We start from the raw sequence: 26,018 nt of genomic DNA, 5'->3' as shown, positions 1-26,018 counted from the left end.
CAGGACTCTATTTCCAGAATATGTGACATCAAAGGCCATCTTATTTCTTTTTTTTTTAGAAATATTTCTTTAGGATAATTTTTTTCAATTACTTTATTTATTCATTTATTTTTGGCTGCGTTGGGTCTTTGTTGCTGCACGCGGGCTTTCTCTAGTTGCGACGAGCAGGGGCTACTCTTCGTTGCGCTGCGCGGGCTTCTCACTGCAGTGGCTTCTCTTGTCGTGGAGCACGGGCTCTAGGTGCACGGGCTTCAGCAGTTGTGGCTCGCGGGCTCTAGAGCACAGGCTCAGTAGTTGTGGCACAGGGGCTTAGTTGCTCCGTGGTATGTGGGATCTTCTCGGACCAGGGATGGAACCCGCGTCCCCTGCTTTGGCAGGCAGATTCTTAACCACTGCGCCACCAGGGAAGCCCCAGGCCATCTTATTTCTGATTCACAGCTATTGTCTCTTTCACTTTTGCAATATAATTCAGGCATTTTAAGGAATAATCCGCATCCAGTAAAATTCACCCATTTTAGGCATACATTTTGACGGGTTTTGACAAGTATGTGCAGTTGTAGAAAACACCCCACAATCAAGATGTAAAATATTCCATCACCTGTTTTCTTATGCCTCTTTGTAGTCAATTTTCTCCGCTCACCCACCATCCCCTGGCAACCATTAATCTGCTCTCTGTCCCTACAGTTTTGTCTTTTCCAGCATCTCATATAAATGGAATCATTCAGTATGTGGCCTTTTGCATCTGTCTTCTTTTTCTTAACATAATGCTTTTGAAACTCCTCCATGTTGTTGTATGTACCAATAGTTTGTTCCTTTTTATTGCTAAGTAGTATTCCACTGTGTGGACCACAATTTGTTTTTCCATTTATCAGAAGATATGTCTTTGGGTTGTTTCCGGTTTGGGGCCATTATGAAAAAAAAAACTGCTGTCAACATTCACCTACAGGTCTTTGAGTGGACATACATTTTCATTTTTCTTGGGTAACTATCTAGGAATTAGGTTCTTAGTCACATAAGTGTTATGTTTAACTGTACAAAAAACCGCCAAAAACTGTTTTCCAAAGTGGCTATTGCTCCACGAAGTGGCTGTTGCCAGCACTTCGCATCCTATGTGTGTTTTCTAAACCATTCTACTAAGTATGTAGTGGTATTTCATTGTGGTTTTAATTTTCATTTCCCTAATGACTAATCATGTTAAGCATCTGTTCACATACATATTTTCCATCGTATCTCATGCTTGATTTAGTTTCTGTTCAAATCCTTTGCCCATTTTTAATTGACTTGTCTGTCATCATAGAGTTGGAAGAGTTATCTATTCCGGATACAAATCCTTTATCAGTTACATGTTTTGCAAATAGTTTTTCCCAATCTGTGGTTTGTATTTTCATTTTCTTACCAGTACCTTTGGAAGAGCAGAAGTTTTTGATTTTGGTGAAAGCCAATATAATCATGTTTTTTATTTCTTTTATGGACTGTACTGTTTACCTTATCTAAGAAATCTCTACCTGAACAGTCATATTCTCTTCTATTTTCTAATATAAAGCATGTAACGCTATAATTTCCCTCTAAGTGCTGCTTTAACTTTTGATATGTTGTGTTTTCACTTTAATTAAAATGTTTCTAATTACTCTCCTGGTTTTTTCTTCTTTGAATCATGAGTTATTTAAAAATGTGTTGTTTAATTTGCAACTATTTGGGGTTTTTCCAGATATCTTTCGGTTATTGATTTATAGTTTAATTTTATTATGGTGAGAGAACAAACTTGCGTGATTTTAATTATTTTTAATTTGTTGAGACTTGTTTTATGGCTCAGCATATGGTCTGACTTGGTGCAGTTCCATATGCCTTGAAAAGAATGTGTATCCTCCTGTTGTTGGGTGGAGTCAATCCTATAAATGTCATTCAGATTAAGCTGGTTAATAGTGTTATTCAAGTTATCCATAGCCAGGCTGATTTTCTGTTTAGTCACTCATTCTAACAAATATTGAGAGACAAGTGGATTTGCCTATTTCTCCTTTGAGTTCTATCAGTCGTACTTGTATGTGTCCTGATGGTCTGTTCTCCAGTGCATATACTTTGACGTTGTTTTTCTTCTTGATGAACTTGACCTCTTTATCATTAATGTACTGCCCCTCTTGATTCCTGGAAATATTCTCTGTTCCGTAGTCTACTTTGTCTCGTGTTAATATGGACACTTGAGCTTTGGATCAGTGCACGTCTTTTCTTCATTCTTTTACTTTTAACTAGTTCTTTATATTTAACATGGGTTTCTTGTAGACAGCCTTGGGGTCTGGAGGGTTTTTCCCCCGCTGTTTGCCTGCAGAGGTCCCTGCCTGCCTCCACCTCGGAGCGGGTCCCTCTAGATGCTCTTCCTCGCCCCTTGGTGGTAGACTGCTGTTGCTGTCTCTCGGTCCTCCTGGCCCAGCCTCACTGAGCCTGCGCACCTGGGGCTCAGAGGGTGGGCCTTGGCAGTGTTCCTGACCGTCGTCTGTGGGTCTTGGACAGGAGAACATTTCCTGCCCCTCCCACAGGGACAAGTGGGTGCGTTGACTTACCCTTCCCCCAGAAGTAGTGGATCTTAGTTTCTGCCTCTCTTTCAGCAGCCCTGGGACCAAATCTGCTGCGGCCTGCCCTCGCCCCCCTCTCACACAGTGGCTTTGGGAGAACTTCCTTCAGGAAGAAAGTGAGGTTGTGAGCCTGCCCTCCAGCAGCAGCCAGTCACCTCTTGCACGTCTGTGCCACCAAGGGGGTCTCTTCCCTCTCCTACTACTGCTCTGCCTCCAATCCTCCTCCTGGGAAAGAGCTGGGAGGTGGGGAAAACTCCCCACCCCCATACGTGCTCTCCCCAAGGCAAAACCCTGGGGCTCTTTGGAATTCAGTTCTCTTGGTTGTCTGTGACAACCTCAGTTCTCTGATGGGTTTAAAAAATTTTGCATATTACCTGTCTTCTTCTTCTTCTTCTTGTCAGAATGGGAGTAACATTTTCTTGTGGCTTTCGACATCCTAAGAGGAAGCGAAACTCCTCTCTTTCACTTCTACGTGCAAATAATCAAAGGGGTTTCTGTACACTAAGTGCCCTCTGAGTGATTCCTAACGCTTTCTCGGGCGACATTTGTGGCGTATATCTCATGAGTTTTTTTATTTCCCCACGGTTTGGGTTGTATTTGCTGTCACTTGTGTAGCTGACTGACATTTACTGAGCCCTTACTATGTTCCAGCACTAAGTGCATTAGCCCATTTCAAACCACCCCTCTCTTTTTCTCTCACGCCCACATCCAATCTATCAGGCGATCCTTTGGCTCTATCCTTAAAATATACCCAGTTCAAAACTAAAAACAGACTTAACAAGGGCCCAGCCATATGCCAGAGAAATGAAGACTTATTTTCATGGAGGAACTTGTACACAATTGTTCACAGCAGCTTTACCTGTAATAGTCCAAACCTGGAAATTACCCAGACGTCCTTCAGAGGGGCAAAGGTGAAACCAACTGTGGTGCATCCACACCACAGAATAGCACTCGGCAATAAAGGGGTGAACTGCTGACACAGGCAACACCTAGGATGCATCTCCAGGGAATTGTGCTGAGTGAAAAAGCCAACCTCAAAAGAATACATACCGCGTGATGCCATTTATGCAACAATCCTGAGTAACATAATCACAGAGATAGAGTGCAGATCAGTGGCTGCCAGGGTTAGGAACAGGAAGGAGGGGTGTGGCTATAAAGGGGTGACACCAGGGATCTCATGGTGATGGTACCATCGAGCATCTTGATTGCTGTGCTGGTTATTCCAGGCTACACACATGACAAAATTGTGTAGAGCTACACACACACACACACACACAAATAAATGCACGTATAACCAGTGAAATCTGAGTAAACTCGATTGATTATGCCAATGTCAGTTCCTTGGTTTTGATGCGGTTCTGTGGTTATATGAGATGCTAGGATGGCTGGGAGTGGGGCACATGGGACTTCTCTGTGCATTTCTTTGCAACTGCTAGTGAATCTATAATTTCAAAAGAAAAATAATAAAATATGCATAACTATAATCCAACCCCTTCTAATCGCCTGCCCTACTGCCAGCCTGGTCCAAGCCACTATCATCTCTTGCCTGGATTATTACAACGGCCTCTTAATGGGTCTCTATTTTTTTCAGAGCTTGCAAGGGAGTCAGCCACTATGGCTCTGTTTTGGCAGAGACTCAAAGACAGGCAGAGAAGTGGAAAGCTCTATAGTGGAAAACAGGGAAGGCTTCGGGTGTGCCCTGACCGGGGGGGGGGGGGGGGGGGGGGGGGGGGGGTGCTGCGAGCCCCGGGAGCTGGAGGCGGGCTGACCAGAAGGGGGCAGCCTATGTGATTGGTTAGGGATGCATATTTGGCTTTCTCTGGTTGGTCCCAAGTTGGAAGCAGGGACAAAAATTAGTGAAGCTGTGAGTTATTAATCAAGTCCTGACCACTGGGGGCTGATTGTTACGGAAGTTATTGTTTTGCTTCCTGGATCGTCACTCGAGATAGCAGGCTGGCTTCCTGCGAGTCTGACTTCCGGCAGGCTGGCTTTCGGGGCTGACTGTTGCATATGAGGGGTTGGTTTCCTGGCAGGTTGCTGCAGGTTGAGGATCAGAGTTGTTTTTATATGTGGTCTGGCCCTTGTCTGTTTGTACAGTCAGTTCCTCTCCTAGAACTCTCCAGCAGCATCCCACTGCACAGAGTCCTTACAATGGCTACAAGGCTCCACATGAACTGGCCCCATTTTCACCTGTAGCCTCATCTCCCACTCTCCCCCGCTCTCCACTCCAGGCACACTGGCCTCCGTGCTGTTCCAAAACATGCCAGGCCCTCTCTCAAGGCACCGGTGGCCTTCTAACATACTGTATGACTTTTTTAAAAAAATAATGTATATTTAGGCGAAGGGGCAGTGATCAGAGGAGCTGGTATCAACATAAGCTGCCCTGTGAAACCTTCATCCTCTGTGCCTGAGTCGCAGACTCGGTTTTTAAGGTGCCAAAGCTGAGTTTGGATAATCGAGGCTGTTTGCAGTTCTTCCCAGCCCAGTATCCCGATCAGCATGGGTGTAAAAATCCGTTCCGGATGAGCAGGCCCTCGTGCGGTACCCATGTCCTTTCTTATTCTTAATGCTTGTTGTTCATGTCTGGCTCTCCAAACTAGAATGTAAATTCCACAAGGATAGGCATCTTAGTTTATTCATTCACTACCATTCCAACACCTATGACATTGCCTTGTCCAGCACAGAGTGAGTGCCCAATACAACTTTTTAGAATGAATGATTAAAAGAATAGGGGATTATGCGTGTGTGCAGATACATTGAATGACATCTGCTAATTCTTATTGGGTGCTTGGAGTTTACTGGGCATTGTGCTTAATGCTTTCATATATTATCCCATTGTTATTCTTTATAGCTCTCGTACAGGGTAGGTATTATCAGGGCCATTTAATTGTTCAGGTAAGGTAGTCCCAAGGGACACAGTGCCCAGAGTTCCAGAGCTTCTCAGGAACCTACATAAATGATTAAAACCTGAGAAAAGTCTGACTCCAAAATACAAAAACTACAGAATAACCCAAATGAATAAATGTTTAATCAAATGTCTACAAACTGTCATCAATTGTTAATTTATGTCATTAATTCTGTGCCAATTTCTTTAATCATTAAATGTAGTGTTCATAAGAATTTCATTCTATTTGAAACTAATTTGTAGATTAGATTTTTTAAAACTCTGCAAGGACTTCCAGAATGCAAACGAATGCCCACGGAGTGCTGAGAACTTGCAGATAATTATACTGTGAATGAATTACTCTTAGCCAAATAATTTCCAAGGCAAACTTACGAAAATCACTTCATATTATTTTACAGTAATATATTTAATGTAGCAATTCTGTGCATTTTAATAATTGATTTGGGGGAGGAATCTCCAAAACTAATAGCACCTTACCCTAGGAAGGTCTTAAAATGGCCTTTGATATAATTAGCCCCATTTTGCAGATTTAGCTCCATGATCTGCAGTTTCCTGGTTACTCTGGTCAACCTCCCCCAATTCTCCTGGCCAAATTCTCGCACTTGCCTGTCCCTCACCCCATCACCGCTCAGCCCGCTCTGGGCCTGGGTGCACACAGGGATGTGTGTATGTGTATGGGAACCAGCAGGCAAGGTGAGCATCTCCTAGGCCTGCACCTCAGGCTCTGGTTCTGCTCTGCACTTTTTCTCCACAGTGGCAACTCCTCTGTCCCCAAGATCCTTCCCAGCCCTTGAAAGCACATCTGGAAAGAGAAAACCAGCCATCTCCCAAACTGCCACAAGATGGTGCCACAAGCGCATGACTGGGTTTCTGTGGGCTCCCTTCAAGGAGCGGAGACTCAGACCAGGAGGACGAGCGCCCGGGAGACCACTTGAGTGTCCTCCTCACAAGCATCTTCTGCTCCTCAGGGGTGACTCTCAGGGCCCTGTTCTGGGCCCTGTGCCAGGCACAGTGGTTTGGCTCCTACTTCCTCTTGCTGTCCCTGTCTCCCTGTTGTTTTGTCTCTCCTTGTTCATCTTCCAGCCTCCCTCTGTCTGTCTCTATCTTTCCCTCTCCCTCAGTCTCTCCCTCCATCTCTCCCTCCGTCTCTCCTCTCTCCCTATCCCCACCTGTCTCCCTCTGTCCTCTATCTGTCTCTCTCTACCTCCATCTTCCTCGGTAAATCTAATGCTGCTTCATCTTATTCAACAAGTCCATTTTAAAAACCAGCTGCTGGGACTTCCCTGGTCATCCAGTGGTTAAGAATCTGCCTTCCAATGCAGGAGACGCAGTTCAATCCCTGGTCGGGGAACTAAGATCTCACATGCTGCGGGGCAACTAAGCCCAGGCGCGGCAAATACTGACTGAGCCCGCAGGCCGCAATCTACAGCGCCCTGGAGCCTGTGTGCCACAACTGGAGAGAGAAAACCCACGCGCCACAACTAAAGAGTAGCCCATGCGCCACAGCGAAGAGCCCGCGCCACAACGAAAGATCACACGTGCCTCAACTAAGACCCGATGCGCAAAAAAAATTAAAGGAAAAAAAGAGAAATAACTATTAAGAAATAAAAACCAGTTGCTGGTGCCCATTATATGGCAGACACTGTGCCAGGCTCTGGAAAGTCAATGACAGCACAGTCCAGGGGAAGAGGCTCCCAGCAGAGGACTGTGGTGGGCAGGTCCCTTTTATCCTCAGCCTCCTCCCTCTCCTTGCCCCTCCCGTTCCTCTCTGTTCTTTCCCCATCTTCTCTCCTTTCCTCTTTCTCTTTCCAGCCTCTCTCCTGGCTGAGTGGCAGAGAATCTGGGGCAGCAGATGGGGAACGTGCCCCTCTCTGTCTACCCCTACACAGTCCACACCCATCCCCATACAGTGGAGTAGGGCTTAGCAGAGCAACACAAAGCCCCAGGATCTTGACACCCCCTTTATTCTAAGCCATTCCCACTGCACCATGGCCCCCACTGACGTAGAGGAAGAGTCATGGGCTAGGAGGTATGAGACATAGGTTCTGGGCCCAGCCATGCCACAATCCCTCTGCGAAGGCTTTCTCTGGGCCTTGGTCTTCCCATCTGTGGACCAATCATCTCCTGCTCCCTTCCAGCTCTGCACCCTAGTTCCACAGGACTGTCCTTACCTGGCCACCTTCTAGGATCACCTCGCACTCCCAGTTTCTCTTTGTCAGTCTTGAAGACATTGGCCTGTGGCCATCACTAAACGACTTGCTGTCCTGGCTGGGGAGCTGGACTCCACTTGGCCTAGGATGGGAATCAAGAACCACTCACCACGATGAGCCAGAAAACTTCTCCTTCCAGCTACCCCTCCAACACGCAAATCTCCCCAAGTCCCCACCCCCTCAACACTCTCATTTCATGGTTTTTGGCTTGGAGGCCCCACCGAAAGGCTAACCCTGCGAGGCCTGTGTGAATGACCCAATGACTAAGATTTTACCACTAGCACTTCTTTCCCTTGAAATTGTTACAGTTAATAAACATCCCAGAGCCGCACCCCTACCCCACCCCGTCCCCATGTGCTAGGCTGTGCGTGGGGGGAGGGGTGGGGTTTGCCCCCATCCTTATTTCCTCCCTTCTTTCTCCAGGGTTGAGGGAGGTGTCAGTCTTCGTCCACAGCTAATCCCTCCATCAGGGCTCAGGATACCATTCCCGTCTCTTCCTCTAGAGTCTCCCTTTCTCTCTCCCTACTGGATCTTTCCCCTCAGCATAATACCCTCTCACTTCCACCTTAAAATTACCCACCTCTGTGCTAACCAATGCAATTACACAAGGGAAAGCATTTTAAAGCCCTGAAATGAGGCGACGTTTGCAGGTGATTGTATACTGAAGATGAAGTACTATGAATAACAATACAGCTGGTAAGGTAAGAATTAAGTTAGTACCATACAGAATTCCTACAGAGCAGTAAATTGCATTCTGATCAGATAATATAATGAAAGGAAAGACCTTACTTATAGTAATAGTATCAGAAAAGGTAAAGTACCTGGGAATAAGCTTGGTGAGAAATGTTCAAGACCAATATGAACACTGTAAAACTTCTGAAGAACATTTAAAAAAAGACATAAAAACATGCCAAGTTCACAGATAGGAAGAGTCAGTGTCATAAAGATGCAATTTTCTGAGTTACTTCACACATTTAACACGATCTCAATAAAGATATAAACAACTTATTTTAACTAGACTGGGTAATTCTAAAGTTTATTTTTAAAAAAACAAAAGAAGAAGAAGAACAGGCAGGAAGAATTTTTTTTTTTCTTTCTCTTCTCTTTTCTTTTTTAATTTGGCCGGGCTGCGCGGCTTGCAGGATCTTACTTCCCCTACCAGGGATTGAACCCACGCACTCTGCAGTGAAAGCACAGAGTCCTAAACACTGGACCACCAGGGAATTCCCAGGAAGAATTTCTTAAGAAGTATTAAAAAGAATTAATCTTACAGATATTAAACATTTTATGAAGCCTCAATCATTAAAACCATGTGGCCCCAGTGCATGAAAAAACATTAGTCCAGTGGAACACAACAGAAAACCCAGATAGGGACCCCAAGACAAACAGAAATACATGACATTGAAAAAAAAATGTGGTTCTATATTTTATGCTCATTTAAATCCCGAGTGGGTCAAACAGCTACATGTAAAAAATAAAATAATGGGAGTACATGGAATTCCTTTATGATCTCAGAATGGAAGTTCTTCTTATGACTTAAAACCTAAAAGCCATAAAATAAAATATATGTCATTTCAAATACATTTGTCAAATTTCATGGAAAAGTATAAGCAAAGTCAAAATACAAACAACAAATTGGGTTAAAAAATTTTTACAACTCATATAAAAAACAGCTAATCTCCCTAGCATTTAAAGAGCTCCCAGGTGTAAAAACAAAACTAGAAACAACCAACACTAAAAAAATGGACAAAGTAGATGAAATAACAGTTCACAGAAAAAGAAACACAATGGCTCTTAAACATATTACAAAATATTCAACTTCACACAAAATAAAAGAAATGAAAAAGTTTAAGTTTTGAGGTAATTCAATGGGGAAAATATATCTTTTCAACAAGAAGTGCTAGAATAATTGGATATCCATGGGGGGAAGGGCGGGGGGGGGAACACCTCAGCCTTTTATCTCATACCATACACAAAAAGTAACTCAAAATGGATCACAAGCCTAAAAGTAATAGCTGAATCTATAAACTTTTAGACTTTAGAAGAAAACATAGGGGAAAATCTTCAAGACCGTGAGCAAAGATGAGCAAAGACATCCAGGAAATGACACAAAACGTCTAACCATTGAAAAGTTATAGGGCTTCCCTGGTGGCGCAGTGGTTAAGAATCCGCCTGCCAATGCAGGGGACACAGGTTCGAGCCCTGGTCTGGGAAGATCTCACATGCCGCAGAGCAACTAAGCCCGTGTGCCACAACTACTGAGCCTGCACTCTAGAGCCTGCGAGCCACAGCTACTGAAGCTTGCGCACCTAGAGCCCGTGCACTGCAACAAGAGAAGCCCCCACTCGCCGCAACGAGAGAGAGCCCACGCGCACCGATGAAGACCCAACGCAGCCAAAAATAAATAAATTTAGGGAAAAAAACTGGATTAAAAAAAAGTTGTAGACTGGACTTTATCAAAATTAAAATCTACTGCTTTTCAAGATAAAGCACTAAGAAGTTAGAAAGGCAAGCTACAGACTGAGAGAAAATATTCCAAATATGTGCTAAAAAACATGTATCCAGGATTTACTAGGAAGTCTTAAAGCTAATACGAATCTATACTGATAAGATAAATAAGCCATTTTTTAAAGTGAGAAAAAATATTGGACAGACACTTCACAAAAGAAGACATATGCCTAATAAGCACAAAGGAGGCTCAAAGTCATCAGTCACACCCAGTGAAAAAGACTGACAGCACCAAGTGTTGGCACGACTATCTTGGAATTGGTTTGTTAGTTTCTTGACCCAGAAATTCTACTCCTGAGTATTTACCCAAATGAAAACATATATCCGTACGAAGACTTGTACACAGACAGATGTTCAGAGGAGGTCTGATAATCAAAACTGAAAACTACTCAAATGTCCATGAACAGATGAATATATAAATTGTACACATCTATCCATACAACAGAATATCACTAAAAATAAAAAAGAACAAACTACAAATACACATGATAACACAGATGATTCAAAAACACTAGAGGGAAAGAAGCTAGACAGAGAAGGGTACACACGGTATAGTTTCACTTGTATGAAACTCTAGAAAAATGAAATTTAATCAGAGTTACAGAAAGCAGACCAGTGGTGACCTGGACCTGGGGGGGGCGGGGGCGGGGACAGCGAGGTTTGAATGGGAAGGGACACAAGGGAGCTACGTGAGTTGATCGAAATGTTCTATATCTTGATTACGGTGGCTGGTGGTTACACGGTGTTCACATTTGTCAAAACACATCAAGCACATTTAAAACGGGTGCATTTTTATCATATCATACTTTAAAAAGTAAACGCTGGAGAAAGCCAGCAAAAACCCTTTGCTTTTGCTGGGACTGAAAATCCAAGTCTTAAAAAGCAATAAGCAATTGAACAACTTTAAAAAATTATACTGAGATGCAATTTTTCACTTACTAGACTGTCAAAAAATCCAAAAGTTTAAAAACACGTTGTGTTGGCATGGCTATGAGGAAAAACAGACTCTCACTCACTGATAATGGGAGCGTAAATTAGAATAACCCCCAGAGAAGGCATTTGGGCAATATTAAATTAGAAATGCTTTGACCTAGCAATTTCCTTTCTAGGACTTTATCCCACAGATGAACTTCAACCACAGGTGAAATAGCGTATGTGAAAGATTATTACTGCAAGATTGTTTGAAATAGCAAAACACACACAAAAAATCTGAATGTCCATCAATGCAAACCAGGTTAAATAAACTATGATACGCCCGTTCAATGGAATCCTATGTAACTACAAAACTGAATAGGGAAAATCTAGGTGTGCTAATACGGAAAGCTCCTCAACTGTAAGGTTAAGGGAACAAATCAACATTGTATTTGCTATGCTGCCATTTCTGTAAAAAAAAACAAAAAACAAGCAACCCCCGTCCAGAGAATAATATATTTGGATTTTCTTGTAAATGTATTTTTTTTAAACCTCAACTTCTGGAAGAATAACCAAGAAACTAATACCATGGGATACCTGTTGGAAAATATGTGGATGGAATCAGGAGTGTGAGGGACAATTTTCATAGCATGCCTTTTTAAAACTCTCTATTCAAAATTAAATACTTATTTTAAAATAACATCAGAATAATACATTATATATCAATATAGCATAATAATATAACTCTTTATCACTATTCATCAGGTTATCTTGAGGAAAACAAATATAGGAAGTGCCCGTGCAGTACAGGGGCATACCTGGCACAGCGTCAGTCCCCCCAAAATCCCTGCATACATCCCCCTTCAGACTTTAGGTTCCAGTTTCCCAAATCGGAGGTGCCCACTACCTCTTCCTGTGCTCTCACAGGGACTTTCCCCCTCTACCGAATGTCTTTCCCCCCATTTCCTTTCTTCTCTCATCTCCATGTAGCTGTGAGTCTCAGGCAACATCTCCTCAGGAAGCCTTCTTTGATGGACACCCTTCTCCCTCCCTCCCCACACCCTGGCCCCATTAGGTGCCCCTCGTCCACCCACTGGGGACTACAAAGTCTGCTGGGTCCTCCGAAACCAGAGGCCTTGAACCTGTGGGCTCCCTTTCCTGGAGTGCTGGCCTCCCCAAGGAATGAGTTCCCCTGGACAGGAGGGTATTAACGGCTGGCAGCAGGCTTTGCTCTCCACCCACACAGACATCTAGAAAAGTTTGTTTCCCCTGTGATGCTGATCCTCCAACAGCCACAAAGAAGATCTGAGTTTTGGTTTCCCTTAAGCTTTCATGAGGAAGATGCGTGGGGTTTCCCCTCTTCCCCCTGGGGCACTGTGTGCAGTAACAATGGAGGGAACAGTGATGGATGGCTCGGGCATGTAGCTCATGGTCCAGCAGGGAGGGCAGGCACTTACACAAGAACAGTGACAGACACAGTGGGGAATAGGCACAACGACAGCGCCAAAGTAGAGGGGGAGCCCAGGCCAAGCAGAGAAGATCATGCCCCACCAGGGCTCACGGGCAGCGGGAGTGTGGCCGGTGGGGATTGGAGGGAAGGCTTTTGAACAGGCAGCCCTGGCTGGGCGGCCTCCAGGAGTGGAGAGAGGGACAGAGCAGGGGCAGCAACCTGGGGCTCTGGCCCTCCAGGAAGGGGCCCTGGGGCTGAAACCTGAACCCAATGGTGGTTTGGTCTACGCTGGTCTACCTCTACAAGAGGCCAAGGCGGGCACTGGCAGGAACAAAAGGGCAAACTGGATGGAGCCTGGTGCCAAGGCAGCTGGAGAGGGCCCTGAGGGGGAAGGCCTGGTGCCAGATCGCAGCCAGAGGCTGCGCCTCAAAGAGGAGCCTCAAATTTCTGTGTTTTTTTTGTTTTTTTTTAACAAGTCTCTCCAGGATGTGAGATTCATCATTTCTCAGAACCTGAGATGTCTAAGGCCCCCCTTCTCTGGGGTCCCTGAGGTTTGGGCCAGAACAGTAGGGAAACAGTGACCAGGGGTATAACAGGAGGGGCAGCTGATAGCAGCTCCTACCCCTCTCTTGAATGTGATACGAGCCCCCAGCCCTGCCTTCATTAGGTTGTTTGCCAGACCAGCTCTGTCACACCCACACCCCCTCTTTCCTGCCAAACCTCTACCCTGACTATAAAGGGAAACAGAGTGCCCTGCTGCTGCCTGCTTTGAGGCCCTTGGCAGGAAGTGGAACTGTGGGTGATCGAAGAGCACTGTCAGGGCTTGTGTCACCCTTCAGGGCCTGGGCCCCGGTCCGGCAGCAGGGGCATCACCTCAGAGACCCTCCGACCCACCTCCATTACCCCTATTTCTCTCCAAATACATTGTAAACATCACATTTATTTGAGGTTTTCAAACCTCCGGAAAGCAAAGCAACAGCAGGGCTCTCCTTCATGCTGCCCCGGGCTCCAGTCTGTCAGGCATGCAAGACAGAGCTGGGAGACGAGTCAAGACAGACGTCTTCAAGAGCAGAGCCGGGGAGCAGCCAGCCCCACTCTTTCCTGTCCCCATCCCCCCAGCCTGGGCCTGGACTGCAATCAGCAGGGCAGACCCAGCCGATCCCCAGACCCCTCCCACCGCAGGGGCCTCTTCTCGGGGCCGCCGCCCCTCTCCCTCCTCCAGCCTCTCTGAGCCGCTTCTGGAGCTTGGAGCCCGAGCTGCAGGCATTGCTCCCTCACACTGGGACCAAGCCAGCTGCTATCAGGCTGTTTCTGTCAGCCCTGGCTCTCCAGTCAGGCAGGCAGCACAGCACAGCAGGCCTGGCTCTCCTGTCATCGCGCTGTGCACCCAGCTCAGACCGGGTACGCGGCAGGGGACCAGGATCAGCAAAGGCTTGTCCAGAGAACCACTGTGGATGAGAAGGGCAGGGCCGCCTGACTCGGCCTTTCCCAGTCTCCAGGGTCTCCCAGCCTCCACTCCTTGGCTCTTGCTGGGCCTGAAACTTCTCAGGGCCTCAACAATCCAAGGTGCAGTGTCAATGACTCCTCCTCCAAGATGCCCCCCTGGCTTGGTGCCAGGCTCGGGGCTGGGCTATGGACAGTCAGCCAAACCTGCTACTTCAGGGCCCTGAGGACAGCCTCCAGCTTCATGGCCACGGCCAGGTCGCCCTTCACCTTCAGCCGCCCGCTCATGTAGGCCCCCAGGGGCCGCAGCTCCCTGCACAACAGGGCCTGCAGGTCCTCCTCGGCCATCTCCACCACCACATCAGGGATGGCATCAGGCACCCCATGCCCCACCCTCCCTTGCCCTGTGGGGAGAAAGAAAACTGAGCATTAGTAGGGGGACGACTATGCTGCAGGGGGTAGAAGAGGTTAGCATGTCCCACTGGGAGGGGTGGAAAGAGTGGTTAAGCGTTCAAATTCTAATACCCTGGGTTCAAGTCCCATTGGCTGTGTGACCGCTCAGAGCCTCAGTTTCCAAACTGGTGAAATGGGGATGACGAGGATAATCCCTAAATCACACGCTGATGATGAGAAGTAGGTGGGATAACGCACAAAACATGCTCCGCGCTGAGCCTGCCGTGAACAGGACCACAACGTGTGTGGGGCGCCTGGCACAGGAAGCTCGGCCATCTGAGTTGTCCTGCTGACGAGGACAGGGCAGGGAGACCGAGGCCTGGGTAGTCACTGTCTGCAAATGGCATCGGAGCCCCTGACTGCTATGGGTTTGCCCTAAACTGGGGGCAGGAGCAGGGCCCAGTCTGAAAAAGGACCGTGGGTGGTCGGGGCTACGAGCAACCCAGGTGGAAGGAAGACAGCAGGGAGGGCAGCTGCACCTGTAGTGAGGTCCAAGAAGTAGATGCTCTGGGTGCCACTGGGCAGGGCGACATTGAACTGGTAGCAGGCCCCGACCTGGCTGACCAGGGCCTCAGACAGGAAGGGCTTCAGAGCCATCAGCAGCCCCTCGGCCACAGGCTGCTTGGGGCTGGACCCGGCACCACCATGAGGGGCAGACGGCTCAACCTCGTTCACCATATCCAAGGTATCTGCTGGGGGCGGCCGAAGGGATTGGGGAGGGAGGCAGAGAGAAGGAGGTCAACGTGCTGCCAAGGTCAACGTGTGGCCTCCGTACCTTCGCGGCAGTTCCGTCTTACACCCTCTTCAGGCCCACGTTCAGTTTCCTCCTCAGTTTCCTAAGAAGCTGCCCTTGAGATTTGAGCCATAACCCCAAATGCCATTTCTAAGCTACTCCGGCCTTGAATCCAAAACTCTTTGCTGGATGCTGTTGCTTCCTCCCATGGAGGCTCCCAAAGGCCTCCACACACTCAGACACCTGGACTCTTCTCACTGCCTTAGCTCTGGTCAGCTCTAGAATCGGGGTGGCCTGAACAGCTGGGCGGGGTGTGCACTGCACAAGCTGCTTGGTTAAGGGAACAAGTAGCAAAGTTCAGTCTGTGCTGGACACCAAGCTGAGCGCCCCGGGGACCACCCTCACTCTTTCCCCGAGGCTCCTTACCTGGCTCGGGGAGTGGGGCACCTCCTGCCACTGAAGACATGCCTCCTCCCAGGAAGTGGAGGGCCAGCTGCTGCAGGGTGCTGTCCAGGCTGGGCCCAGCTGGACTGTCCTGGGGCAGCTGGAGCACGGCCTCCACTGCCAGCTCCACGCGGTCCACCTCCAGCCCCCAGGCCCTGGTCACGTCGTTGATCTCCAGCTGCAGGATGGTGTGGGGAGAAATGGCACTCATTCAACAAACCTTTCCAGAGCACGTTCTTTAGGCAGGCTGGTATGGCCATGGTGGCACATGAGGCACCAGGCCTGCCCTTGAGAAGTTCCCAGCCTGGGACGGAGGCAGAGGGCAATTACAACCCAGCTGTGGGCAGCTGGTAGTGAGCAATCAGGAGAGGGTGTGGGGCGATGCCAGGAGAAGGAGGAGGGGGTGATGCCAGGAGAAGGAGGAATCATCCAGGTGAAGGGGCATCAAAGGAGGGCCCTTCCAGGCAATGGGAAGAGCAGGTGCAAAAATGCAGAAAGGAGCACCTCGAATGCTCGGGGAACCGTGAGGAACCACAGTTCCATTTAGCTGGACCCTCAGTTGTGGCCTGGGACACCAGAGACAGCCGAGGGCTCAGAGGAGGCTGCTCCCGCTCACTTGGATCTATTCTGAGGCACAAGGAGTCCTGGAGATGAGTTTAGCAGGCAAGGGACAGAGCAGTTTTGCTTGTTGCAAAGATTCTCTTGGCTGCCGTGTGGACACTGGATTGGAGGGGCTAAGAGTAGAGGCATGGAGACCAGCTAGGACATTGTTTCAAACCGCAGGCAAAAGTGATGCAGATGCGGTGTCAGGCAGAGAGGCGGCTGTGAGCCGAGACCCACCAGGGGAGGGGCACAACTCTGTAAACTCTATTAAGCTACAGAAGGACACTAGAGAAATAGAACCGCTGGACTTATCGGCTGCCCGGATGTGCGAAAACAAGGAGGGCGGTGAGGAGCCACGTTTCTAGTATGGCTGCCTGCACGGATCAGGAACGCGGGCGTTTATCCAGAGAGCATACACAGAGGAAGACACAGATTTGGGGGTGGGTAGGGAAGGAATGGTGACTTTTTAAACACGTTAAGCTTGAGGTGTCTACGGGACGGCCAACCGCAATTGGATAAGTGGGGCCAGGAAGCAGGGCAGAGTGGGACTGGATCGGAGTGTTGAGAATAATTAGTGTCTAGAGTTAGCAGAAAGCCCCAGGTGGGTAAGCTCTCCTGGGAGGTCACAGGTGAGAAGAGACCACTGAGGGAAACCTGGAAACAGAAGGGCAGAAGAACAGGGAGTAACCAGGAGTGTGGAATAATGGAAGCAGAGGATCCAAGAATAATGGAAGGATGGGTCCATGGAGTCAAAGGCTGCCTCCAGGTGAAGTAAGGGAAGAACTGAGAAGTGCCCCTGTGCTAGCAAGAGGGAGGTCACCATGAGGTCGGCAGTGACGTCAGTCTTAGGAGCGTGGGGGGAGCCTAGATGAAGGACAGGAGGGGAGGAAGGAAAGGGGAGAGAGGGGTTAAGAGCTAGAGGGGGTCTGGGACAAAGGGAAAATATGTGTCCTCACAAAAAGGCAAGAAGAGGCTGAACTGAGGGAGGGAGCCGAGTCCTGAGCCCAGAGCACTGCCTGGTGCAGAGGAAGCAGATGCTTCCAGTGAGACAGGGAAACAGCACAGATGTAGATGAGTTTGAAGGGGTGATGCTGGAGGAAGCTGAAAGAGTTCTCACCCTAGAGTGTTTTCTCCTGAGGATTAAGAGGCAAGGCCTGTGGCAGAGGGACGGGTGGGGTGGCAATGGGGGAGGCTGGGCTGGGGCAGTGAGGGGTGAAGTGGCTGGCCTGGAGCAGCTAAGGAGGGCCCAGCAAGTGAGAGGTGGGGAGCGTGCAATCCCTCTAGAGGAAAAGTACGCAGAAGCAGGGGCGCGGTGAGAATGAGAAACGTATGCCTGAAACGGGCCTTAGGGAGGTGTGCTGGATTTCCGGAGATTTCATTTTAGCCAGGCAATGACCCCACTTTACCAGGAGCCAACTCAATCTGGGCAATGGCCCTACATGACTCTAATGTCCTGGTATGGGACTCACTCCCTCAGATGGCCTCTCTTGGCTTTGCTGCACCAAAGCCATGTGCAACAAGGCCGACAGCAATTTTCTCTTCCTAAAGGTAGATCAAAACGGAATGTGGTTTCATGAAAAAAAATTATCAAATTGTGATCTGAGTTGTATAGGACTGAGCACTGGATTGGGGGCTGGGGGGAGGTGACCTGGCTCTGGGCCAGCTCTGCCCTGACCACAGGTCTAAGGGGCAAGTCAAATAATTTCTGAGCCTTAGTTTCCTTCCTCCAAAATAAAACAATAATACCAGCCTTTGCAGCAAAATGTAAAGCAGAGATACACCGAGCCAGGCAAAATGCTATGCATGTGAGAGCTCCTCTTGGGAATTTCACCCAGTTGATTTATTTCCTGAAGGGACTGCGACCTCCAGGACTGGCATTACCCCACTCCCCTTCCTGTCCTCTAACCCTGGGGAAAGCAGATCTTAGGGGAACGAGGGGAAACTTCACCCACGGTCCCCTGCCAGGACATGGGAGAAAGCACAAGGTGAACGTGAGGAGCAGGGGACACGCCTTCACACATGTATTTCAACCCCATCTTGTCACAGGAGGGATCTGAGGTGAATTCCAGGGTAACTGCTCACACTCAGAGAAGAGGCAGGAAAAAGGCCCAAATGTCCTCACGTCCCTTTGTTCTCTTCAGAACAAAGAACACAAACCCACAAAAATGCACATGCTGCCTTGGGGAGCATGGAATTCCCCTGAAGGTGACTAGGCCAGGAAGGCCCCTGCTCCTTTCACCCACCTGCCTGCCCCATGAGGGGCCGAGTGCCCCTGAGGCCCAGTGTTTTCATGGCAATGCCTGCAGAGCAGTGAAGAGTGAAACCTCAGGCAGTCGGGGCAGGACCCAAGAATTTCTGTCAGGCCACTCCCCTGTCCCAGCCCCTTCACCTCTCAGGGATAGATTTGCCTAAGATCGCTACGGTGCCATCTTCTGTTCCTCGACTCACAGTCCCACCCAGACCACTGACTCTTCAAAAGTTGTTACACTCTTGGGACATAAGGCAAACTGAGGCCCAGAGCGATCTGCTGCTCTGCTAAAGTGCCCTGGCAGGCAGAGCTGGGCTGAGATGCCAGCCCCGAACCCTGCCCTGTGTGGAGCTGCCTACCAGGAGCTGGTCGCTGATCTTGGGCTTCTCCATCTGGATCTCCCGCAGAGGCCTCTTGAGCAGAGCCTTGGTCATGGCGTTCTGGGCCGTCATGCGTGTGGCTGTGTTCAGGTCCTTCACTGTCATCACCGACAGTACCGGGTCCCAGATGCGGAACTGGACGTCAGCCCCCACAGACAGCACAGCCCCATCCTTAGAGGCCAACTGTTGGGGGAGGCCATGAAAGAGGGGCTGGGGGCGCAGGGAGGCCAGGCCCACTGAGACCACCCAACCTGACCCACTCGCCTGGTCACTAGCTCCTCAGGAGCAAAATGGTATCCCCAAGTGCGTGGGCTTAGGTATATGGATCAAGGCTGTCCTCCCAGCCCCCTCCCCCTTTTTCTGGTATCTTCCTCATTCCTCACCCCTAATGGCTACTCACAGGCCAATACACCCAGCATAAGCCCCCACTCCCTCTGTCCACAGGAGCCAAGAAGCCCCTCACCTTGCAAGGAGGGACACTGAAGGCTCGTGTCCTCAGATCCACCCTCTGAAAGGAGTCAATGAAGGGCAGGAGCAGAACCATACCGGGTCCTTGAGGGGTGCGGATCCGGCCCAGTCGAAACACGACCATGCGCTCATAGGTGGGCACGATCTGTCCACAGCAGCAAGGAAAAGGCTTGAAAGCACTGAGCTGCTGCTGGCAATGATGTCTCCCCAGGTCCCTCCCTCTCCTCTCTCCCTCTGGCCTTGTTCAGTGTCAGGTATCCTGAGCTCTGTCTTCCGATGAAAAAAACAAAGCTCTGAGAGGTTAACTGACGTGCTCAAAAATCACAAAGCCCCCAAGTGAAACACACGAGATCTGAACGCAGTTCTGAATGACTCCAAAAGCCACGCCCTCAACTGCCATACTGTATTGACTTGATCCTCAGTGAAACCTTTCACCTGTGTGATCTGAAGCTAGACATGACTCAAACCAGGAAACTGTCTGCCCTGTCTTAGTTAAGGGAAAAGCTGGGCTGCTCTAATAGCAGCCCCGAGCAAAGGGCTTTGCCAACTTCAGGTTCCTGGAATCCTCAAACAAGGAAATATGTCCAAATTGAGAAATGAAGTCTTAGAGAGGCAGTGACTTGCCCAAGGTCACATAATACTTGTTTCAGTGGCAGTTTGGGGACTAGGATTTAGGACCTTCTAAGGACTCCCTTCGAGATCACACCAAACCCCAAGCTTTCTAGAGACACTGGCTGTTGCCTGGGGCCACACGAGGGTAGGCTTCCACCTTCACTGCAGCTTTTAGGTGCAATCCTCAACTCTAGTTCATCCTTTCCCATCTGCACCATCCCTTGTTGAAAACGAGGCCTGAAATTCCTATTACTCATCACCTGCTGGGCCAGGTTGAGTGTTTTTCATTTCTAATTTAGCCTAACCCAAAGGGAGGAAGATATTTGTGTGCACCTTAAAGCCAGTGTTCAGACCCCCAAACTTGGGAGTTTGGGAAGACTTGTTTCTGCCACTTACTGGCTCCCAGTATGACTTTGGACAAGTCTGAGCTTCAGTTTCCTCATCTGAAAGGTGAGAATGAACAATTATTTTCCAGCCCATTTCACAGAGCTGTGATATTTGAGGGAAGGGGGCAGAGGATGGGGAATTCACCCACCAATGCCAAAGCTCTCCACATGGCCCAACCATTCTGGGGGCTGATCCAGCCAGCCTTACCTTCAGGGCAAACCAACCAGAAATGGGGAAGGTGATCAGCAGCAGCAAGAACCCCAGGAAACTGATGAGGCCATGGCAGAGGCAGGAAGGCCAGCTCTGAGGTGCATCTGGGGACAAGAGAGCAGAGGTAGTCAAGGAATGCCGACTGGGTCTGGCAGGACAGCTGCTGGCTGGGTGAACTCAGGCAAGTGTACCTTTTGCCCACCTCCCCTTTCAGTGGCTCCTTCCTTTTCAGGGCTAAGATGTTCTTTCCAAGCTCACAGTTCTTCACTCCACTTTAGTGCCGTGCCCTAAGAACCTAATACTACTCCCATATCTTTGGGCAGGTGCTAGTTAAGGACTGTTCCTTCCTCCCATACACCAAAACAAATCTGTCCCAAGTCCCACCCTCACAAGGCCTATTCTCTGCGAGACAGTAGTCATTGGAATTGAGAAGCCAATCACATGATGCTCTCCTCACTGGGCTGAGCAGGAGTCAATCCTTTTGTCTGATTTATATTGCCTCCCATAGCTGGCAAAGCCAGGAGTACCTGGGCATCTGTAAGCACATGCTGGGTTGAACTGAATGCTGCTGGCATAACACCTCTACTATCAGCCCCAGAAGTGTGCTTTCAAGGAGTCCTTTTGGAGACAGCCTAAGGCTATCTGGTGAGGGTGGCATCACTGGACCTTAGCTTAAAGGGATAAAGCATCAATTGCTCTTCAACAGATGCCAGAGATGAGGGCAAAGATGTTCTTTCCTAGTTCACAATTCTTCACCCCCCTTTAATGCCCTCTGGGCCATGCCTCGCTTGAAGCAGCTTCAGGTGAGAGGTGGGGGACGGAGAGCTAGGAAAATGAGATTCATTTGAACCACAGGTCCCTTCCCCCGTGAACCAGAAGCCCAGAATGGGAGTGAAAGCTGAGAAAACCCCAGAATCTGGGAGAGGTTATTTTCTGCTCTCTTTCCTCTCCCAACCCTGAACAGAGAGCAGACAGGAGCCTCGGCTCCACACTTCCAGGAACCCTGTACTTCCGGGCTCTCTGGGCCCCAGAATGCTAAATCTCCTTTCCTGCCTCGTTCTGACCCATGTGGCCCCTGCAGGAAAGGAACCCTTGGATAGGGGCATCTGTCATTAGAGGAGGATCACATAGGGGCCACATCCTCTGGGGTTTTGGTTGTTAGGCTGTGGCATGTGGGATCTGGCCTATGGGCCAAGGGAATTACTCAAGGATTTGGATCAAGACAGGGCCCGGAAGACATGACAGGCACCTGAGGGCCTGCACATCTTCACCAGGGAACAGGGACATGCTCAAGCTTAGGGAGTCTAGAGGTGCCCCCTGAGGTGAAGATTCTGCCATTTCTCTGCAGCCAAGTGCCCTTGGCATGCTGGTGACCTCCTATGCCTAGACCTTAGTTTCTTTCTAGGCAAAATGGAAACCTGAAATCTCTGGGCTGATAAAAGCCGAGGAGAAACGAGGTGGGGCGACGCTTCTTGGAAGATGAGAGACCTGTGGTGCTGCAGCCCCGTGGCCCTAGGAGGGCTGGATTAGCAGTAGCATCCCAGCGCCTGATGCAAGCCCTTCTCCACATTGTGGAGACCCCCTCTCGGTCCCTCCTGTAAGGATGTGAGCGCGCAAGACCGGCTGACTCCCGAGAGGCAGAGGGTTCGGGCCCAGGATTGCCAGCCGATCTCTCCCAGGTCCGCTGTGCTGGGCGGCCACTCACCGGCCCCAGGCCCCACGCCGCCCGGCTCCGGGGACAAGCAACCCTTCTGCGAGCCCAGGAAGCCTAAGCTCGACTGCTGGAAACGGTCAAAGTCCCCCAAGGGCAGCGCTCGGTACCCAGACCTGCCGAGCATGACTCCTAACGGGGGTACGCCCCGCGCCCCAGCACTGTACGCAGCCTGACCAGCCGGCCGCTACACCGCCCCACCCCTGCTGGTCGCCGTTCCCGGTTTCGCCTGCGCGGCCATGGGCGGTGGCCCTGGCGCAGAAGGAGGAGGCAGGACGGGCTCGGCTCTCACCGTCGCACAGCGCCCCCTGCGCTGGGAGGACCGAAATGCGGCCGCGGGGCAGGGAGGGAGGGTAGTCTGTGTTCCTGGAAGCCCGCAGGAGTCCGTCCTCCTACACCCTGCTCCCACTAGGCCTTAGAAAAGGAGCAGGAAGAGAAGTTGAGCTTTGTAAGGGGCTCAACTTTGTAAGATTCAGGAGCTGAATCTTCTCCAGAAGCAAGGAAATGCTACCAGCCTTCTCAGCACGAACTCAAAAACTAGGGACGGATTTTGGGAAGGTTGCCCTTATATGGAATTAGGTTTTCTCCAAGGCATGATAAACAAATTATTCCTGTTTGTGTCCCCTCAGCCCAGCAAGCAGGGCCTGGCAAAGAGTGGATCTCAGTGCTTATCTGTTGAATGAAGGAGTAGCCAGATCATTGTGGGTCAAGGTGGGGCAGGAGGGCCTGAACTTGGGCACAAAAAGAAAGAAATTTCATGTGCAAACCTCAGGGAGCATGGCAGAGTAAGGAAGGAGGGGATTGCACAGTGCTAACCCAGGGCAGCCCTCCAGAGCATCACAGAGGTGAGATCCTCAGTCTCGCAGTTGCAGAAGCAGCATGCCCCTTGATCCAGGTACCCAGAGGTAACTTGTCTCTCCATGGCTTGAGAAAACCCAAATGCAAATGGTGAATTTACTCTGAGAAGCATTCATTTCCAACAAGGTGTTGGGCAGGCTGTCTTCCAAAGCGGGCAAAGAAATTAATAAAGCTTTCCTTGTCTCACACATGCCAGCCCTCAGGCGCCTCAGTCCACTTCCAGGTCCCTTCTGCAGATGGCTGCTTACCATCTTTGGCTTTTACTGGTTTGATGGCCTGATTCTAAACCTCTGGAGGCACTGATCAAGCTGCAGGGTAGGGTAGGCTCCTGAGGCTTTGCACTGTCCCTGGGAAGTTAGTTCTCCCCGCATCCCCCCACCCCCACCCCAGACTATAAACTTTACAAGAGATAGGCCCCATCACTATCCCTCTAGTCTGTCCCGGACTGGAACTGAGCACAAAATGGGTACACGGGAGTCAGCACAATGACTGGGATGCTTTGAAGTTTGAAGACAGGGGTATTGGCCCAGTGATGCCACCTGGAGTTGTGCTTTCTCCCCTCACCAGCTTGGAGCTGGGCTTCTCCTTTGGCCAAGAGCTAACTTGCTCTCTCATTTTTTTTTTTTTAATAAATATATTTATTTATTTATTTTTGGCTGCGTTGGGTCTTTGTTGCTGTGCACGGGCTTTCTCTAGTTGCGGTGAGTGGGGGCTACTCTTCGTTGCAGTGCGCCAGCTTCTCATTGCGGTGGCTTCTCTTGTTCCAGAGCACAGGCTCTAGGCGCGGGCTTTAGTAGTTGTGGCACATGGGCTTAGCTGCTCCGTGGCATGTGGGATCTTCCCAGACCAGGGCTCGAACCCCTGTCCCCTGCATTGGCAGGAGGATTCTTAACCTCTGCGTCTCTCCTCACTCTTCTCATACCTGCCCACCAGCTCTTCCCATTCCCTCCCCACTCCCTACTGCCTCAGATTCACCAGCCCTTCCAACTGTCACACAAGGCATCGTCTTGTTCCCCTCATCTCCACTCAGTGTCCTCCTAGTGTCTCTGACACTGGTCTCTCCCCACATCCCACGGCCACTATCCTAGACCAGGCCATCTGCCCCTAGGTTGTCAGAATGACTGTCCCAATATACACTACAGATCATGTTGTTCCTCGTTTCCAAACCCTTCACCGACTGTCGCCCACAGTACTTGTCCATCTGCTTAGCTATCACCTTGCCCCAGCGCACTCCTGGGTCAACATTACTCATGGGTCCCCTCTTAAATCTGAAAATAACCAAAACTGAAACTGAAAACTAGTTGTTTTTTCTCAAAACTAGTTTCTAAACAACCTCTCCTGTTTCAAACCTCCATGCCTTTGCATGTGCTGTTCCCTCTGCTTAAAGTGTCCCTCCAATTTCTGAATCCCTGGCGAATTCCCACCATTCCTTCATGTCCCAGCTGAGGGATCTCCTTTCCAGCCAGTCTCAATACTGTGTGAAAATCTCCTTTTGGCGGCCTGCTCCTCCATTAGATCTGGGGTTCTTCCAAAGTAGGAGCCACGTGTGGCTCACCTCTGCGTCTCCGGCTCCCAGCTGAGGGCTGGCACAAAGCTATGCCAGTGTGAGATGAATGAATGTTTCAAAACCGAGGGCGGGGGCTGCCTCCTTCCCGGTCAGCTCTGACACTGTCCAGCTGTGCGTCTACCCCTCTCCTCCCTCTCCCTCCTCCCTGCTCGAGGCGAGTCTTCAGAACCCACAGTCTACTTCTCCGCCCCTAGAACCGCCCACAGCTAGTGTCTCACTTCCTCTCGGGAGGCGGACGCTTGGGGGCCCCTCCCCTTTCGGACGCTTCGGGAGCTCAGACGTCAGCCGCAAGCCTCTGGTTCAGCTTCTCCCGCCCTTCAGCATCAAAACCGAGAATCGAAACTGCGCTGGATTCCATGCAGCAGGAGCCTAAACTCGCCGGATCTCCGGGGCCCCAGCAGGACCCCGCACTGCCCCACGCCCCCACCATGCCTCCCCCGGAGTCCCTCTCCGAAGGCCACGAGCACAGCCACAGCCCCACAGAGGTACTAGTATTGCGTTTGGGGAGATGGGGTTCAGGCTTTGTTGATTTTGGTTGGGGGAGATGTGGGGAGGGACAGGGGAACTTGGCCAAGCACCTTAAAGAGTGACACAAAGAAGGAAGACCAGGCATGAGGTCCTGACCTTCTCGGTTTGGGGTAGCGGTCACGGAAAGTAGAAAATGGGATGAGGATAAGTAAGTGGGGGGGCCTCTCTGGGCTGCGATTCTCCACGAGCAGGGGGGTAAGATGCTGAGGGTCAGTGGCACCCCGGACCGGACTCTTCCGCCCCCACGCTGGGACCTGCCTCTTATCCCCTGCCTCAGACGTCCCCTGCCTCAGACGAAGGACCACCTGTTAGGGAGAGTAGTAGCCATATTGCACCGGCCTGGGAACCCCCAACATGTCCCAGGTGTGGAAAAACAAGAACCCTAGTTCCCAGATCAGAAAGTGGGAGAGAGGTGTCTTGCCTTGGCTAAGGCCTCAGAGTTCCTGTGGCCTCTCCTTTAGGAAACTTCTTGGATCCTTTTCTTGGAGCACCCTGCTCCCCTAACCCCCATCCCCAAGGGGTTTATTAGTCTTCTCCTGCACAAACTCCCTAGCCACCCCCGACCCCCAAAGGAACTACTTAGATCAGTTGCTCTATGTTCTTCCAGGCCCTTTTTACTGTCCTTCATGAAAGTACAAATAACACCATATTGCAGTAACTTTCATTATTTGCATTTACACCTCAGAATAATATTAACAATACTAGTTAAGATTTGTGAATATTTCTCATGGGCCAGGTACTGTATTAAGCACTTTTCTTGTGGTAAAATGTTATCAAATATATATATTATGTATGTTTTCTCCATTTCTAAGTGTACACAA

At 49.7% G+C, this 26,018-nt stretch overlaps 2 protein-coding genes across 13 annotated transcripts in view; one reads left to right on the top strand and one right to left on the bottom strand.

The window, feature by feature from the left end:
* Positions 1-4,305: 4,305 nt before the first annotated feature.
* STOML1 (stomatin like 1) lies at positions 4,306-22,490 on the bottom strand. Of its 5 annotated transcripts, XM_060294009.1 has the most exons (8): positions 22,239-22,490; positions 20,531-20,637; positions 19,320-19,469; positions 18,836-19,039; positions 15,608-15,803; positions 14,928-15,140; positions 7,644-7,764; positions 4,306-5,163 (listed from the first exon to the last, which is right to left on the bottom strand). In XM_060294009.1, exons 1-7 carry the CDS (start codon positions 22,369-22,371, stop codon positions 7,688-7,690), a joined length of 1,080 nt encoding a protein of 359 aa, XP_060149992.1. In that variant the 5' UTR covers positions 22,372-22,490; the 3' UTR covers positions 4,306-5,163; positions 7,644-7,687. The 5 variants fall into 5 exon arrangements, with proteins under 5 accessions (XP_060149992.1, XP_030730879.2, XP_030730880.2 ...); XM_030875019.2 differs by lacking the exons at positions 4,306-5,163; positions 7,644-7,764 and adding an exon at positions 13,473-14,399; XM_030875020.2 differs by lacking the exons at positions 4,306-5,163; positions 7,644-7,764 and adding an exon at positions 13,473-14,399 and having other exon boundaries at positions 14,928-15,137.
* A 2,433-nt stretch (positions 22,491-24,923) lies between these two features.
* The window catches only part of PML (PML nuclear body scaffold), a 44,503-nt gene continuing 43,408 nt past the window's right edge, over positions 24,924-26,018 (top strand). For all 8 annotated transcript variants that reach the window (XM_030875010.3, XM_060294006.1, XM_030875014.2 and 5 more), the window contains exon 1: positions 24,924-25,154. In XM_030875010.3, the coding sequence (XP_030730870.1) occupies positions 25,026-25,154 (129 nt within the window). In that variant the 5' untranslated portion in view covers positions 24,924-25,025. The remainder of the gene's footprint in view (positions 25,155-26,018) is intronic.

Source organism: Globicephala melas, chromosome 2 (genome assembly GCF_963455315.2).
Source record: "Globicephala melas chromosome 2, mGloMel1.2, whole genome shotgun sequence".
Taxonomy (NCBI): Eukaryota; Metazoa; Chordata; class Mammalia; order Artiodactyla; family Delphinidae; genus Globicephala; species Globicephala melas.
The sequence above is the reverse complement of the archived record's forward strand: the minus strand, read 5'-3'. Positions and strand labels throughout refer to the sequence as shown.

What these genes read in the sequence shown, in the direction of transcription:
- STOML1 (XM_030875019.2), bottom strand. Translation starts at nt 22,371, where the DNA reads ATGCTCGGCAGGTCTGGGTACCGAGCGCTGCCCTTGGGGGACTTTGAC. An exon ending in CTGGTTGGTTTGCCCTGAAG is followed by an intron (nt 19,470 to 20,530) that starts GTAAGGCTGGCT and finishes TGCTGTGGACAG; the next exon opens with ATCGTGCCCACCTATGAGCG. An exon ending in AGATCAGCGACCAGCTCCTG is followed by an intron (nt 15,804 to 18,835) that starts GTAGGCAGCTCC and finishes ACCATCCTGCAG; the next exon opens with CTGGAGATCAACGACGTGAC.